This window comes from Symsagittifera roscoffensis, chromosome 2 (genome assembly GCF_963678635.1).
Source record: "Symsagittifera roscoffensis chromosome 2, txSymRosc1.1, whole genome shotgun sequence".
Taxonomy (NCBI): Eukaryota; Metazoa; Xenacoelomorpha; order Acoela; family Convolutidae; genus Symsagittifera; species Symsagittifera roscoffensis.
In genome coordinates this window covers 42,208,440-42,226,908 of record NC_087063.1, presented here as the reverse complement: position 1 = coordinate 42,226,908, position 18,469 = coordinate 42,208,440, and the positions used below count along the sequence as shown (strand labels likewise).

Below are 18,469 nucleotides of genomic sequence, written 5' to 3'. Positions count from 1 at the left end.
AACAATGGCTAATCGATGTTGATCTCACATACGAATTCGGTCACTTGGCGCTTCACACAGAGATGTCAAAAAACCTCCTCGCTATTCGGTGAATAGTTGAGAATACACGTATTCTCGCTCTAACTTAACGAAATCAACACATCATTGCATAAACCTGAAACCCGAACACGATCACTCAACACGATAACCACTTCTGAAGAACTAACAACTGTACCACTTCTCTCCATGAAGATAATTACTCCAAAACACAAGCATCTATTTCTTTCTCCTCATTCACGCAGCCACTGCTTTAAACGAGTCTACTCTAAGATTCAAAGAATCTCGCCATCCATTCTTCACTACAAAAAACTTTAAAATTTAAAACTCTCTAAGCCCCTGATGGGTGGGACCATCTTAAAACTAGTATTTATATCCAATTATATTATTGATAAAACTATCTCTGTAAAGTATTTCTAACTAACCAATCATGATCCATAACTAACACTTATTATAAAATGTATAGCTGGAACTATTCATAGTTTCAACAACAGAACAGCATAAAAATATTTTAGCAAACAGTCGTTCGTCTCCAGAACAGTTTTCGATATCTTATCTTGCAAATACCAGTATACACTAGATCTATTGAGACTAGGAGATTAAAGAGTAAGTTTGAGATCTGTATCAGACTAAGAAGTTGCACGAATCTATCCAGCCGAAAATAAGATAGCGTGACGAACAGACAGTGGCACCTTATCTGAAATTACTCTATGAGTGAGTCTCCCCGGACATAAACTGAGTTTTATGTATCTTTTGGTGTTTTTTAGCCTATTTTTTTAAAATAAGTCTTATTTTAGATAACTATTCCTAAATTTTAATATATACGCATTCTCCAAAAGAAATCTTTTTTCTTCCTTTGACTTTCCAAAAATATTTCAAAATATTTTGAGGGCAGTAAGCCTGTCCCTTTTTAGTATGTGTGTTTTACGACACCCAATTATTAACAACCACTGAGATTTTCTGAGGGCATATTTAGCATCTCCATATCCTAACTTTCAGGGTACAGACCTCAATTAAACGCTCGATTTTTATAATTAGAGCTTTGTAAAACTGCACCTAATGATGGGATAGTAACATCCCCCGCCTGGAACATCAATTTGGTCGACCAAAAATATCGACTAGACTTTCAATTTTTTTTGGAAAAGTCATCTTTCTCTCTCGCAAAAATCCTTTACCGATCGTTCTTGATCTTGTTCGAAGAAGTCCAGTTGTCTTCAGTAGGCATCGCATCCTGCATTTGAGGTAATTGTTTATCCCTAAATGGGGCATCAAAACGAATCTACGCAAGCTGGTATTACACCTTTTTGAAACTATTATATTATCGGGACTATTGCTGGCAATGTTTTTCAACTAATTAACCAAAACTAATTTCATCTTCCTTCAGTAACGTATAATTTATTTCAAACTTTTACTTACTCCCTAAAATCAATTTTTTATGGTATCGAAGGCCACAATTTTCGATGCGAACAAAAGAATCGTTTTCTAATAAATCGAGGATTTCTCTTCACAATATCCCGCATCCTATACTTCGGCAGAAGCGCAAAACTTTTTCCCCGGTGTACAAATTCAGAACTTAATTTTCAAAATGTATGTTTTTAAGACTCAATTTCATGCTGAATGGCTCAACCATATTACTTCACCCTTCATATATCATTTTTGTGATAGCTCGGAAAATCAACTTAGTCAGCCTAATATAAAATGGTCATTCAAAATTGTTTCAAAATCCGTCATATCGCTTGCGAAGATCCTAGATCCACCCCTACATACAGTGACGCCAAAAAAAATAGAGCAAGCTGTGTTCTAATAACAACTGAAAAACGCCATTGAAAAAGCAAGGGCATGGAAAAATGTTTTTAAGGTATCATACGCCTCACTTTCTGAAACTAATAACCGTTAAATATACAACCGTGACTTGTGGCTCCAGAAGGCTCCACTAGATTTGCAAAATGTAACTGAATTACAGTTTTCAATGAAAAAATGGAAATGATCGAATATTGGAAACCTATGCATATTTTGTGCACTGTTGGTTATCCCAATTGTACTCCGGCTGTCAACAGAACATGCGTGTTTTGTTCCTAATCAAGAGTTTTTGGACTATAAAATCAGATTTTATGAGTTTGGTCGCCTTTATGCTGAAAAGCAGTCCACTCCTTTTTTCAATCTTCATTCATAGTTAATCGCAGAAAAAATATCAGTTTTGATTCATTGTAAAAAATCATCCAACCAGTATGCTGTCGGTTAGTTCTTTCTTAATCTTTTGTGAATAATTGCACAAGAAATATTACGGGGATTATTTTCAGCAAACATTTTTTTAAACTTTGAAATTTGACGAAGTGGACTTAAGAAAATATTATAACAGCTGAAAAAGCCGACTTGATTTTAGAATTTTCCGTAAAGAATAAGTTATCGAAATTTTTTGCGTCGTTTTGTTTAAAAAAAGATATAAAAACGCCGTTCTCGAGTTTTGAAATTGTTCCATCGTCCCGTAAGCAAAAAATTTCATCTACATTTATCCAAAAATGGATATCGGAATTGCACCAAATTATATTTTTTTAATTGACACAGGGTCAAAATACTGAAACTGAGCTCGGCTGCACAATAGAGCCGCTCGCAATTAGCTCATTATATTGCAGCAAAAAACTGTTGTTCTATTTCATCAGTGAGCACTTTCTTAATGAATGACCCATTGGAAATGTTGCGGCCAGCTTCGATAATATTAATCTCCCAATTAGGGATTTTAGAGGTTGTTTTTCTAATGCAATTTCTCCGCAATTGATGGTAGAACTGAATACAAGATTGATCAGTCGACAAAAATGATCACAATAAAACGCCCCGAAGCGTGAAATCTTTTGTGGTTCGCTAATCAATCCCTTCTATGCGTTTCCCTTCCCAATTACTTTCGTCCTTTTGTGAAAGAGGTCAAACGCGGCCTTAATTTTAAGCTACAGCTCTTATCTTTGACTCTTTGACCGTTAAAATCCTCCAGTTTTATTCTTTTGTTCAGTTGACGATGAAAAGAAATGAAACCGCAATTTCATAGTCAATGATTTTAGTCATCTTATATTTTAAATGAGTGACATCAAATCAACATAAGGCCCATTGTTTAGGGGACTATTAAGCAAAAAGTTTGAACGTTTAAAAACAATCCAATCCGTTCAGCTCGGCAAGAATATTCTAGAACACCAAACAATCTGAATCACGAGTTTTCCAGAAATTTTTTCCAAGTCATCTTTTCAGACAAGAGCAACTTGAATGAACTTCAAGGCTACCTGCTCGATGAATTGATTGTCTGCAGCCTTTCCTGGCAGTTTTCATTTCTGTGATGAGCTAACTAAGAACAACAAAATCTCTTTTTGAAGTTTTATTGAACTGGCATACGCTCTAAAACTACTTGAAAGATTTCAGAGTTTCATTGCTTACTGACATGGGTTAGAAAAATACGTTTTCCGAACCAGTACAAGCTGTGAGTTTCTTCAAAACATTTTTTTGAAAAGTTTTATCGATTGAGGACTTGCTTAGAAAAAATTTCGTTTTTATCTCCACATTGATTGATGCGATATCTCAACTTAATTCGAAGTTTCATCGGTTGATAAGATAGCCTAAAAAACCGATTCATGTCATAAACCGAAGTTTTCTTGCTTGACTAGGTTGCTCAAATACAGCGTAAATTGCGTAGTGTTTCTCGCTGTAAATTATTTAAAACGCTTTGAAGTTAGTCGCTGCCTGCGCTGATTACAAAAAATTAAGCTCTGTGAATTGTTTCTAGCTAGTACAAAATGATTCATTGCCTGATACTTTATTCAAAAATCTTCAATTTTTTTTTGAGAAAAGACATGTTTTAAATTTCAGCGCTTCATGAGCGTGCTACAAAAACCGTAATTTGCCAACCAATCGAGTAAACGAAATTAAGTTTTTTTATTTATGGGCTGTTATGGGTAGTAAGTTATGGGTTCTGCCGTCAATGGGATCTGACAATGGGATCAGACAAAGGGATCTATCCAAAACTGGTTTTTTAATTATCCAAAACTAACTGTGGCGGGATCACTATGTGTTAGTTGCACAGCAACCATTTATTTAGTTTTGGTTCGATATTTGCTATGTTTAGCTATTTTCCGTATAAAACTGCATCTGAGCAAGCGAAATTATGTTTCTTTTAATTTATAAGCTGTTATGGGTAGTAGTAGTAACTTATGGGTTCTGCCGTCAATGGGATCTGACAATGGGATCAGACAAAGGGATCTGTCGAAAACTGGTTTTTTAATTATCCAAAACTAACTGTGGCGGGATCACTATGTGTTAGTTGCACAGCAACCAGTTATTTAGTTTTGGTTCGATATTTGCTAGGTTTAGCTGTTTTCCGTATAAAACTGCATCTGAGCAAGCGAAATTATGTTTCTTTTAATTTATAAGCTGTTATGGGTAGTAAGTTATGGGTTCTACCGTCAATGGGATCTGACAATGGGATCAGACAAAGGGATCTGTCCAAAACTGGTTTTTTAATTATCCAAAACTAACTGTGGCGGGATCACTATGTGTTAGTTGCACAGCAACCAGTTATTTAGTTTTGGTTCGATATTTGCTAGGTTTAGCTGTTTTTTGTATAAAACTGCATCTGAGCAAGCGAAATTATGTTTCTTTTAATTTATAAGCTGTTATGGGTAGTAGTAGTAACTTATGGGTTCTGCCGTCAATGGGATCTGACAAGAGGATCCGACAAAGGGATCTGTCCAAAACTGATTTTTTAAATATCCAAAACTAACTGTGGCTGGATAACTACATTTTAGTTGCAGAGCAATCATTTATTGTTCCGACTTTTGATACAAAAGTGACGGAATATTTGTGCTCGGGGTGAGTTTTTTTTTCTTCAGACAAATTTCGACTTTTTAACCAGCCATTTTTGACAAACTTTTTTATATCATTCAAAAGGTATAGTTGTCTTGAGCTTAAATTTGAAAAGATATTTTATCTGTGATCATTTTTTGTAAAGTTATGGGGGCTTAAAGATTGCCATTTTGGCCAATTTGTGACATTTAACATGCGATATACAGTGCTGATTTAAATTAACCGGACAAAATGCGTTAAACTTGAAATTTTAAACGCGTTTTTCTCAAATTGGGTTGAGTTTAAGTGAAAACTTATGCAGACAAAATTTGCTTAAAATTTTAGCAGAATTAATATGGTGAAATTTGTTTTGCAAAATTCGGGCCAAAAATTTTACCTCAAAAATGAGTCATTTTGGCTTTTCTTAGTTAATCAAAAATTAAGCCAAAAACAACAAGTTGATCACAGACATAATTATATCAAAGTGAGCCCTTAGGTAGCCCAACAAACTTTGTGAAGGGTATATTCTCCAAAAAAATTGCAAACCGTTCAAAAATTGTTTTTAAATCAAAAGTGGGTATTTTATATAGTAAAAACGACCTTTTTTGTCTATCAAAAATAAATTAATTTATACAATGTTTTGGAGAATATATCTTTCCTAAAGTTTGTTGGGCTACGTAAGGGGCTTCACTTTGATATAGTTATGTCTGTGATCAACTTGTTGTTTTTGGCGTAATTTTTGATTAACTAAGAAAAACCAAAATGACCCATTTTTGGGATAAAATTTTGGGCCCGAATTTTGCAAAACAAATTACATCATATTAATTCTGCTAAAATTTTAATCAAGTTTTCTCTTGATATGTTTTCACCTAAACTTACCCCAATTTGAGAAAAACGCGTTTTAAATTTCAAGTTTAACGCGTTTTGTCCGGTTAATTTAAATCAGCACTGTTTTTCGCGCTATTAACGCGTAAGCGGAGATTTAATTCGTCTTAGAAACCGTTCCAAATTGGTTGAAAGAAGCTTATTTGCCATAATATATTTGTTGCAAGTAGTGAAATCTATTCTTTTCTACTTTATATGGCGTTTGGGGGGATGATTTTTAAAGACAATTTCAAATTTTAGAATTTTTTTAACCTTCATTTTATTACATTTAAATTTTTTCATGTTATTACTGCATTAAATTCCTTAAAAAGCAGTCAGAACATTCAGGGCTTTGCCCTGATACGAGCAGTCTTGTTTGATTTTGGCTCAGTTTTTGCTATCTTTAGCCATTTTTCTTATAAAACTGCATCTGAGTAAACGAAGTTATTATTTTTTTTATATATGGGCTATTTTTATGGGTAGTCATGGGTTTATAGGTAGTTATGAGTGTTTAAAGTAAAAGAACGGCCGTGACATTATCACAAATAAGCAGGTTGCGCAAGTTGTTTGGAAGCTATTTTATAAAAAAAACAGCGTTGATAATTTCTTTCAAGTTGCTTTCCATTGGCATCAATTTAACTGCCTGGCAGCATACGAAAACTCTGATGTAAAAAACCTCCGTATTTTAGTCAGACTCCGTATGTGTTAGTTGCACAGCAACCAGTTATTTAGTTTTGGTTCGATATTTGCTAGGTTTAGCTGTTTTTTGTATAAAACTGCATCTGAGCAAGCGAAATTATGTTTCTTTTAATTTATAAGCTGTTATGGGTAGTAGTAGTAACTTATGGGTTCTGCCGTCAATGGGATCTGACAAGAGGATCCGACAAAGGGATCTGTCCAAAACTGATTTTTTAAATATCCAAAACTAACTGTGGCTGGATAACTACATTTTAGTTGCAGAGCAATCATTTATTGTTCCGACTTTCGATACAAAAGTGACGGAATATTTGTGCTCGGGGTGAGTTTTTTTTTCTTCAGACAAATTTCGACTTTTTAACCAGCCATTTTTGACAAACTTTTTTATATCATTCAAAAGGTATAGTTGTCTTGAGCTTAAATTTGAAAAGATATTTTATCTGTGATCATTTTTTGTAAAGTTATGGGGGCTTAAAGATTGCCATTTTGGCCAATTTGTGACATTTAACATGCGATATACAGTGCTGATTTAAATTAACCGGACAAAATGCGTTAAACTTGAAATTTTAAACGCGTTTTTCTCAAATTGGGTTGAGTTTAAGTGAAAACTTATGCAGACAAAATTTGCTTAAAATTTTAGCAGAATTAATATGGTGAAATTTGTTTTGCAAAATTCGGGCCAAAAATTTTACCTCAAAAATGAGTCATTTTGGCTTTTCTTAGTTAATCAAAAATTAAGCCAAAACAACAAGTTGATCACAGACATAATTATATCAAAGTGAGCCCTTAGGTAGCCCAACAAACTTTGTGAAGGGTATATTCTCCAAAAAAATTGCAAACCGTTCAAAAATTGTTTTTAAATCAAAAGTGGGTATTTTATATAGTAAAAACGACCTTTTTTGTCTATCAAAAATAAATTAATTTATACAATGTTTTGGAGAATATATCTTTCCTAAAGTTTGTTGGGCTACGTAAGGGGCTTCACTTTGATATAGTTATGTCTGTGATCAACTTGTTGTTTTTGGCGTAATTTTTGATTAACTAAGAAAAACCAAAATGACCCATTTTTGGGATAAAATTTTGGGCCCGAATTTTGCAAAACAAATTACATCATATTAATTCTGCTAAAATTTTAATCAAGTTTTCTCTTGATATGTTTTCACCTAAACTTACCCCAATTTGAGAAAAACGCGTTTTAAATTTCAAGTTTAACGCGTTTTGTCCGGTTAATTTAAATCAGCACTGTTTTTCGCGCTATTAACGCGTAAGCGGAGATTTAATTCGTCTTAGAAACCGTTCCAAATTGGTTGAAAGAAGCTTATTTGCCATAATATATTTGTTGCAAGTAGTGAAATCTATTCTTTTCTACTTTATATGGCGTTTGGGGGGATGATTTTTAAAGACAATTTCAAATTTTAGAATTTTTTTAACCTTCATTTTATTACATTTAAATTTTTTCATGTTATTACTGCATTAAATTCCTTAAAAAGCAGTCAGAACATTCAGGGCTTTGCCCTGATACGAGCAGTCTTGTTTGATTTTGGCTCAGTTTTTGCTATCTTTAGCCATTTTTCTTATAAAACTGCATCTGAGTAAACGAAGTTATTATTTTTTTTATATATGGGCTATTTTTATGGGTAGTCATGGGTTTATAGGTAGTTATGAGTGTTTAAAGTAAAAGAACGGCCGTGACATTATCACAAATAAGCAGGTTGCGCAAGTTGTTTGGAAGCTATTTTATAAAAAAAACAGCGTTGATAATTTCTTTCAAGTTGCTTTCCATTGGCATCAATTTAACTGCCTGGCAGCATACGAAAACTCTGATGTAAAAAACCTCCGTATTTTAGTCAGACTTTTGAAAAAACGGAAGGCGTTTCTCGTTGCGATGTTTTTGTTAAGCAAAGTTTGACATTTGAACAAACAATTTAGTAAACATTGAAGTAAATTTCACCTTTTTTTGTTGTTTGAAAAAATGCGTTGGTTTGAAGGCTGCCAATTTAGCTATCTTTGGATGAACAGTTCGCTCGAACTTGCTAGTTCTTCAATAACGCGAGGTCTAGCATTCGTAGCGAACAATGTCTCTCAGTAACTACTAAAAACTAAATTAAATTATAATAATTAGAAATAGCTACAACTGAGTTAGTTAGAGCAAAACTTATCTTGTTTTTTTTTCATATTGGTTGTGAGGGGTAGTTTCTAGAAGAAAAATATTTTAAAATTTTCAAAATAAAAAAAAAACATTTCAAGCCTTTTTCTTGGCAAAAAGGGAAGGGAAAGTCGGGTCATTCAGAGCTTCGTCCTGGAACCAACAGTATTACTTGCACTGAGACTCCATGGCTAATAGTGGATAATAATTGATTTTCGTATTCAAAAATGTTGTCATTAAAATCAATATAATGGTTGCTGGCTGAAATTGGAAAATTACTTTTTTCTTATGGAAAAATCAAATAAGAGACCCGTATGAACTACATAGAAACTGAGGAATTGTCAAAAAGTATGCTGACAAAAAATTGCATGAAATTGTTATGCAATTGCAAAATTGTGGTCTACTGTTACGCAGATCTCAAAAATGCATCAATCGTCAGAAAAAAATTGCTTTAAAATACACTGAAAAAACAGAACCTTCATACAGATTTTTTTTTAATGATTGATAATTTTCCGCAGTGGTTAAAAACCATCAGTTTATTATGATGATCTTCTTGTTTGGTTAAAAACACACAAACATTTCTTCTTCATGTAGCATTTTTTTAAAATAGGGAGAATTTTAAAAACAAAAATAGTTGTATTGATTTGAAAAGAGCAAAATGAACTTGAACTTGAATTCATTTAGGTAATAATGAATATTTGTAAAAAGATATTTAACTTCATTTACATTTCAGTAACACCAAGGACATACAAAAAGCTGTTCAGCTTGTCGAAGTATGCCCTAAAAAACTTTTACATAAGTTGTGAAAAGATATCGAATAAGAGTGCAATAAAAAAAATGCTCAAGTGTAAACTTTTGCTTTTGATGAAATAACAGTAAAAACTATGGTTGAACTGTTTTTGTTTATGTTCTGAAAGTTGTTTGAGATTATCTGGAATAAATTGATTCGAACTGAGAAAAAAAACATTTTAGAGAAATTTTACGCCATGTTCGCTGCATAGTAGAAGCAGGAGACGGAGATGAAGGCAGGATTTTTAGAAAAATGGCGTGCGTAAAATTGAACGATGTTTCTCAAATGCTAACGGGCAAAATTATAGAGGTCAAATGCGGAAATTTTTCTGTCAACAAGGTCGAAAACGGGAATGGTTTGATTCATAAATATGAAAAGACCATCGTTCGACCGTTTTTGTCGAACCATGAGTGGAGCACCTCAGCCCGGGAAGAAGCTGGTTACCGCGAATTCCAAAAGAGTGCATGAGTCTGTGAACCGGTTTCTTCAACGCTGTTCTTAAAATCGTTTTCTTTATTCAAAAAATGATTTTTTAGGGCTACATTGAATTTAATGCAGTTTCGATTGAGCGATAAAATTGAAAAAAAATAACAAGTCAACACAAAAAATTAAAACATTTTTTTTTGAAAATTAATGAATCTTTTTTGAAATTTTCTAATTGTTATTTATCCTTTTAAATTGAATGAAAAAAAATTAGCAGCGACACTTGCTACTATAATTTGTGGGCATTGAGATTTCAATTTAATGAAAAAAAAACTTACTATTTGTCGATGATTATTAAAATTTGATGAAATGTTTAGTGATTATTTATCAATTCAATGATTAATTTATGTCGGCAAAACAAGGCAAAGGAATACACTAATGTTTTTTGCTGAAGTTTTAATTAAAAATTAATACAAAAATTATGAGTATTTATTTTTTTTCATAAGGTTTTGTCTATTTAGTCAGTTAGTTGAATCATGAAAACTGCGCGTTTCTATGGTATAATTCTGCGTGCAAATTTTCTCAATAGTTGCATAATTGTTGGAATAAGTATGCATAATAAAGATGCAGATTGCTATTTTATAATTTTTATCAGTAATTAAAATTGGGGAAAAAATTATTGGTTTTAAATAATGAGCAATTTTTTTACGTTATGTTGAACGTTATTTCACTTTCTGTTGTTAAGATTTGTCATCGAGGTTTTCGCGCAGTTATTCTTATTATTTTTTATTTTGATTGATTGAGCTTGTTTTCAAATACTGCCTATTTCATATTAACGACGTTTTGTATATATTTTATTGATTAATTTTGAAATAACCTTGATAGTTTTTTTGCCTGTTGTAAAATCTTATTTCCTCATACGCTATTTTTTCGCAATTATAAATTTTCAATTTAGGCTACGCATCTCATAACATTTCAGTGCATTCCTATTGAAATAATTTTTTCCCACTTCCATCGTTTACGGATTGCATTCAATCATTTTAAATGATTCTTTTTCTCAAACGAATTCTTTTTCTCCATCGTTTACGGATTGCATTCAATCAATTTAAATGATTCTTTTTCTCAAATTATTCAAACTGAAATTCCAAATTTGAAACCGAAAAGCATGCTAAATTATGTGTGAGTGTTATGTTGCAATATATATTTTGAAGAAGTGTTTTTTTTTCATCAAAGTTGATAACGCTTGCGTCCCTCTCCATCTCAAGTCAAATAATTAATCATATTATTTGTCAATTGATTTTTGAGGGCAATATAAGAATGAGGGCAATAAATGATATTCCAAATTTTATTTTTATAAAGGAGAGTCTTACACATTTTTTTACATGGTCCTGAGAATCGGCACTCATGCTAAAAAGCCGCTCCCCACTCAGAACTTCAAAACTTCCAAAAAACGTAATTTTTTTTCTCTGTAACCATAATTTGACTGCCCAAAATCAGACCAGAGACCAGGTTTTTTGTAAAAACTTCCGGAAGAACGTTGCGGAATATTTGGGCAGCAGACAAACGTAAATTTCTTATCTAAACATTTTTGAGTTAAAATTTAAAAAAGAGTCCACCTGTGATTAATTTTGGCAAATTAACAAGTGTTTGAAGCGAGCCAATTTGTACCGATTGGGATAAGCAATGCGTGCTATTCGCCAGAACGAATAGCAGGCGGCAGAAAATCTTCAAACACATGACAATAATGCATGACAAGATGAGAATTGTATCATTTTTATCTTTAACTACTTGCAACTGAAAAACTTGCTGATAAAAAAAAGATGTATGTTTGAACTTGTATTGTATTTGAAGCTTTTACCATTCTTCTCTGAAGCAAAATTTATTTTAGATACTCTAACGGAAGGGGAAATTGCTCTTTCCTACATACAATCTTGTTGTTCCGACTTTTGTAACGAAAGTAACGGAATAATTAAACTCGGAGTGGTTTTTTTTCTTCAGACAAATTTCGACATTTTAAATAACCATTTTTGACGGAACTTTTTATATCATTCAAAAGGTATTGCTGTCTTGAGCTTAAATTTGAAAATTATTTTATCTGCAATTGATTTTCATAAACTTATGGGGGTTTGAAGATTGCCATTTTGGCCAATTTGGTACAATTAACGCGCGATATATTTTGAGCTATTAACGCGCAGGCGGAGATTCAATCCGTCTAAAAAATTGCTCCAAATTGGTTGAAGGAAGCTTATGAGCCATAATTAATTTGTTATAAGGAGCAAAATTTATCAATTTGTACTTTATATGGCGTGTGGGGGGATGATTTTCAAAAAAAATTCCAAATTAAAGAAATTAAAGGTTTTTTCTTTTCATTTGAGGCATTTAATTGTTTGTTATTTTTTGCTTCATAGACTTTAAAAAGCAGTCGGAACAATTTTGATTTGCTTTGGTTCTTCAACAACGAAGTATAATGAGATTGAAAAAAAAATTAGATCATTGATTTGGACAATTAAGATGTAATACTAACAAGACTGCTTGTATCAGGGTGAAGCCCAGAAAATTCTGATTGTCTATGGAGCAGTAATAGCAACAAAAAATTAAATGTAAATTATAAAATGAATTTTTTTGCTTGAGTTTTTTTTTGTAAAAATCATCCCCTCACACTCCATATAAAGTACAAAGTGATAAACTTCGCTCCTTGTTAATCTTTAACCATAAGCTTCATTTAACCAATTTGGAACGATTTCTCAGACTGATTAAATCTCAGCGCGAAATATATATCGCGTGTTAATAGTCCCAAATTCGCCAAAATGGCAATCTTTAAACCCCCATAAATTTATGAAAAATGATCACAGGTTAAAATTTTTTTTTAAATTTAAGCTCAAGAATAACACTATCTTTTGAATTATATAAAAAAATTCCGTCAAAAAAAGCTGTTCAAAAAAGTCAGAATTTGTCTGAAGAAAAAAAAACCCACCCCGAGCACAAATATTCCGTTAATTTCGTTAAGAAAATCGGAACAATAATGTATTAGCATACCTAGCTTAGATCGCTCAAAAAATATTGGATATTTTTTAATATACGGCCAAAAACTCAGTCAACAATTTCTTCAACCTGATTATAGGAAAACGAGCAGTTTAATGAACCCCTTTTTGTCACTATATGAAGTCAAATTATAGCCTGTGACGACAGATATGCCATGGAGCAGAATTTTGAAGTTCTTACACCAATAACACAGCTACAGCTGTAAAAAAAAACGTTTCTGTGCTTTCCTGAATATGAAAAAAGTCGAATTAGCTGTTCAAATGTTTTGTCTTTCATTGTATCTCAACTGGAAATTGCCTGTCCAATTTACAAAAGCGTTAATTAATGAAGTTCAAATCAACACTGTCCCCAGCGGATTTCGGGGGGGGGGGGGGGGGGGGAGGGCGGACGTCCCTATCCCTCAGGGATTCGACCCCCGAAGGGTCAATCCCTTGTACTATTTTGAGATATCCGTTTTTGGCTGACTGATCATAAAATTGTTTTAAAGGTGCCTTCGGAGCCAAAATATATCAACTTTGAGGAATGAGCGCGCTGTGATTAGAACTTGGGGATTTTTTTGTTAAACAATCAGTTGAAAGATAAGAGCAGTGAAATGGAAAATCTTATAAAGGTTCTTAACACATTTTTTTTCAAAGAATTCAATTTTCAATTTTTTTTAACAAAGGCAACAAATTTTTTATGACATTTTTTGTTAATTACTAGGTCTAGCTCAGTAGAACAACATGTGTATTTCAAAAATTTTTTACTTTACTTCGTTTCAAATATTAAATCATAGAGTAAATCAATTTACAAAGAAAAGAGAAGAGAAAAGTTGAAATTAAATGACTGAGCAGTAGATTAATCTGCTTCAGGTTTTTTTCTCTACTGCTACTATTTACTTTATAATGAGGTAATTAAAGTATACCGATGTAAATAGACGCTAGGGGTTCCGCAACCATTGCTTCAACTAATAAACATTGAAATCCAAATTAGATCGCAGTGAAGCAAAATATCAAAGGAAACAAGGATAGGTAGCAGCTGTGCTAGTAGCACAGAATATTCCGACGGCAAACTGAAACAAGACTGCTCGTATCAGGGCAAAGCCCTGAATGTTCCGACTGCCTTTTAAGGTTTTATGGAGCAGTAATAACATCAAAAAATTAAATGTATCAAAACAAATTTAAAAATTTTTTTTTCTTGAATTTGAAATTTTTTATGAAAATCATCCCCCCACGCCATATTAAGTACAAAAGGTAAGATTTCGCTTCTTGTAACAAATCAATTATGGCAAATAAGCTTCTTTCAACCAATTGGAACGATTTTAAGACGGATTAACTCTCCGCTTACGCGTTAATAGCGCGAAATATATTGCGCGTTAATCGTCACCAATTGGCCAAAATGGCAATCTTTAAACCCCCATAACTTTACGAAAAATGCTCACAGCTGAAAAATCTTTTCAAATTTGAGCCCAGGACAACAATATCTTTCGAATGATATAAAAAAATTCCGTCAATAACGGCTAGTTAAAAAGTCGAAATTTGTCTGAAGAAAAAAAACCCACCCCGAGCACAAATATTCCGTTACTTTCGTATCGAAAGTCGGAACAACAACAACAAAGCTTTTTTTCTGCATTCAGACAAAAAAAAATTGTAGTTGTTTCAGTTTGCGGTAGGAATATTCTGTGCTACTAGCACAGCTACTGCCTATCCTTGTTTCCTGTAATTTTTTGCTTATTTTACGTAGTAATACTACTTAGCGGTATTCTGTGCTACAACAATTGTCATTTTTGTGCGAGATGTGATGCGAGTATCATAATAATGTGTAGAAAATTAGTGAAGTGGGCTTAATGTACAACATTTCTCTTCTAAGGTGAACAAGACTGCTGGTATATCAGGGCAAAGCCCTAAATGTTCCGACTGTTCCTTAATTCATATCGAATAGTATTTGGGAAAAAAAATTGATGAAAACTATTCAATTTTGGACAATAACAAAGTGTGATATGTTGAGTCCTACAAAAATTATACGACTGATTAGCTAGCCTTGATTCAATTTGGAGCAATTTTATTGTCCGGGATAAATTGCCACGCATAAATAATTCGCGTCATGCTCTCAGCTTCATGAATAAATTCTTCAAACCACGCAAAATTTAGTCCAGAACATGGCAATTTGGCAATTTTCAAAACCCCAGAATTTTACAAAAAAAAATTGGAAGTAGAAAATCTTTTAAAATTTGAAATCAGGAAGTTGATGTCTTCAATAGGGTACAAAAAACTTTTGTTGAAAACGATTATTTCAATCGGCAAAATTGACTGAATAAAAACAAAAGTTGGAACAATAACAAAGATGAAGATGATTTTTTTGGTTTTTTTGAAAGCTCTTTTTGCCACAGAAGCGAAATTTAAAAAAAGTAGTTTGGCAGTAGTAAAACTGAGTTTATCACTGCTTGACTGAAAACTAAAACCAAAACTGAAAAAAGTCCAAACTTTTGCTAGCGAAGCGAACGAGTAGGTCTTGCTAGTAGAAAAAAAAGTCAAACCAATTTTTCTGCACTTTTTAATTTGGAAATAAATGGCCTAGTCATCATTGAAAGAGATCTAGTTTGATGAATCAAGTCAATTTTACCTTTTAAAACTCTGCAGAAGTTCTATTATAGACCCTAATTTTCTCCTTTCTTTAAAAAAACTGGAAAGTAAGATTATCAGAGCCGTTACAAAGTTTTGTCTTGCCGATTTCGGCGTGATGCTTGCTCACTTCCTAATTAATTTTTCAGCTTTGATGATGGATCTAAGGTTTTCTCGAGTGAGTGGATTTTCCGAGAAATTTCCGAATATTTGACAACCTTCTAAATTGATCAACAAATCGACCAAAATTTTTTCCCATTAAATTCTCCTAAAACTTTTTCGAGAGGCAATTTTGTTTTTAAAAAAGAGGGGATAAAAATGTCATTTTAGACCTTTTTTGAACGTGCTCACATTTTTTGGTGCGCACTTTCCCTCGAATTTTGTAGACTTTGACAGTCGTAAAGAATATTGAAAGTTTTTTTTTGAAAACAAGGGGTCTGAATTCCTGAGGGGTCAAAAGGATTTTCAAACTCCAATGGCTGGTTCAGTAAAATGGTAGAACCAGTCGGCTAAAAATGCATGCAGAAAAGTATAAAGATGGGACATTTCTGGAAAACAATTTGACAAACAGAGTCAAGGGAAGGAGTTTGCTCATTTTGTTAAATCGGCGGTTGGTGAGAATTATGGGTAATCATTTGATGGAAACAGAAATTGAAAAAATTTCAGACCTAATATTTGAGCGCACCTGATACAACTGCAATCATTACTTTTTACATAAATTTCACATATGCCGAATGTTTTTATTCCATTCAGATATATAGTTAAACCAATAAGGTTTATCCTCTGGCTATAATTTCTACTTTGTAACTGGACACTGGAAAACTAGCAATGAACCCATATAACCTATAATTGAAAGCCGTCGAGCTTTTCAGAGGTCAGGTGTGATTGGCAGGTTGTTAGGTATACCTATGATTGGCTACACATTGAAAACTGTCATTATAGCAAAATGATCACAAAAGGGATATAAAATCGGGCCAAAAAGAGAGGATTAGTTTGAATTGGGAGCAGGTATTTCAATCTGTAATTATATTGAACAAATGCGAATCAGCTTTGGAAATATTTATCTGCTGATAAACTTACTCGATACTATTTGTTCGCAGTTTTGTCCATTTGTTACGCTTTCGAAATTAAAAAGTTTTGAATGCTTGCCAGGTTGAATGAGTCATCAAAAATTTTAATTGCTTTAAAGGTTACCGCCGTTGACAACAAATTAAAAAGTACATTTTTGAGCAACTGGCACTAAAATTATGACCCTAAAAAGTCATTATTTGCGACAAAATAAATTAAGTTACCAGGAAGTTCAGGTTCAAAAACCTATCAAAAACACCTTTCAATGGCGTTCTTGCATTCTATTTCAAACTACTGTCAGCAATACAAAAAAAAACTGGAGCGGATTAAAATTTTCTTGATCCGAAATTTGAGGGCAAGATGAAACACATGTCCTTGAAAAGATTTAACCAATTCAATAGGGAAAAAAAATTTATCTAGAAAAAAGAGAAATTGTTCTTCTAAAAACATTCTCGCTAAAATATTGTTGTATTGTCCAAAAGTTGGAACAACAAATTATATGTATTATTGTTCCGACTTAAGCTCGGGATGGTTTTTTTTATTCAGACAAATTTCGACTTTTTAACTAGCCATGTTTGACGAAATTTTTAAAATATCATTCGAAAGGTATTGTTGTCTTGAGCTTAAATTTGAACTACTGAGGTTCGATCCCTCTACTTTCAGCTTTGTAGCCATGTATGCTACTTTTGCCACATCAAGACTTAGATATAATCAAGTTGAATTGCTTATCAACTCACACTCAGAAAGCTAGTAAAATGAGTTAAAACTTCTTAACTTTTAGCGCTGAATCATTCCTGAAAAAGCTTGAATGCAAAAAGGTTTAAATGCAAAAAACTTTGATTTATACATGAATCAGCGCTGGAAAATAGCGATCACTGGGATACTACAGAAAAAGCGATAATTAACGGTGGAACTTCAACCCGGGTATCGCGTACTCGTAGATATAATCCGTCTAAAATATCGATTCAAATTGGTTGAAGGAAGTTTATTTGTAATAATTGGCTTGTTACTATGCTCGAAACTTATCATTTTGAACTTAATAAGGCATGTGGGGGGAAGATTTTTATTTAAAAAAATCTCAAATTTTGATTTTTTTTTTCATTTTGTTTTATTAAATTTAATTCTTTCTTGTAATTAGATCTCGTAAAGTTAAACGACGTTAAGTTTTTGCAAAGAAATTAAACCATCAAAACTAAATATCAAAATAAGAAAACAGAAAAAAACTTGCTTTGGACACTAAAGAAAGTAGATTGCAAAAACAGAGATGCCAAAGAAAGTTAAAAAAAAGTTAAGTGTTAATTGAAAATTAATCAAAGATACCGTTCCTCTTTGGAAAACAGTTTTGCATGCAATATTTATTCAGTGAAATCTGACCAAACTGAAAAAAGTGCGTTACATTTGCCGATACTTTTTTTGGGTCTGAGAATGACTTTTTTTCAATTTGATTGCTGCAAGAAAACAAGTCAGAAAAACTTATGCTGTGGATTTTTCGAAATTTATCATTAGAGAAGTAAATATAGATTATTAGAGGGGATGGATAACAATTTTTTTTCTGAGTTATTATTAGTGAAGAACCCGAATACGGTAGGGTTACTAAGTTCGTCGTTTTTGTAGGCGGTGAAAGGGTGTTAGATTTCTCGATTAGTTTTAATATACAGTAGGAGCAATGGCGTGGGCAGAGATTTTTTTTAGCGGGGGCGGTTTTTTGAAAAAAAATTGAAAATTATGTCTGACTATTTTTTTGGGTCGACCAATCTGAGCTATTTTTATGAGCTCTCCCAAAAGGTTCTTTTTCCTTTCCCCCACCTCACACAAGCATCAATTTTATGGTCTAAAGAGTAGTTTTACAAGGTTAATTATGAAGACCAAATTTGTTTGTCATGGCTTAATTTATTAGCTTGTCATTTTTCATGACAATCGGACAATGTGAACAGTAATTTTATTTATGAAAAATTGCAGGTGGGGGGGGGGGGGAGGAAAAAG

At 32.8% G+C, this 18,469-nt stretch overlaps 2 protein-coding genes across 4 annotated transcripts in view; one reads left to right on the top strand and one right to left on the bottom strand.

Annotated features, from left to right (window-relative positions):
* LOC134839181 (branched-chain alpha-ketoacid dehydrogenase kinase-like) overlaps nt 1–18,469 on the bottom strand; it is a 557,313-nt gene that overhangs the window by 372,198 nt on the left and 166,646 nt on the right. The window lies entirely within an intron of this gene.
* Nucleotides 1–18,469, top strand: part of LOC134839180 (uncharacterized) — a 94,720-nt gene that overhangs the window by 17,656 nt on the left and 58,595 nt on the right. The window contains exon 1 of one of the 2 annotated variants that reach the window (XM_063854644.1): nt 2,188–2,273. The exons of the other annotated variant lie outside the window; for it this stretch is intronic. Coding sequence (XP_063710714.1) covers nt 2,265–2,273 — 9 coding nt within the window. The 5' untranslated portion in view covers nt 2,188–2,264. Of the gene's footprint in view, nt 1–2,187; nt 2,274–18,469 lie in introns of those variants that run through there. 2 annotated transcript variants of the gene reach the window in all.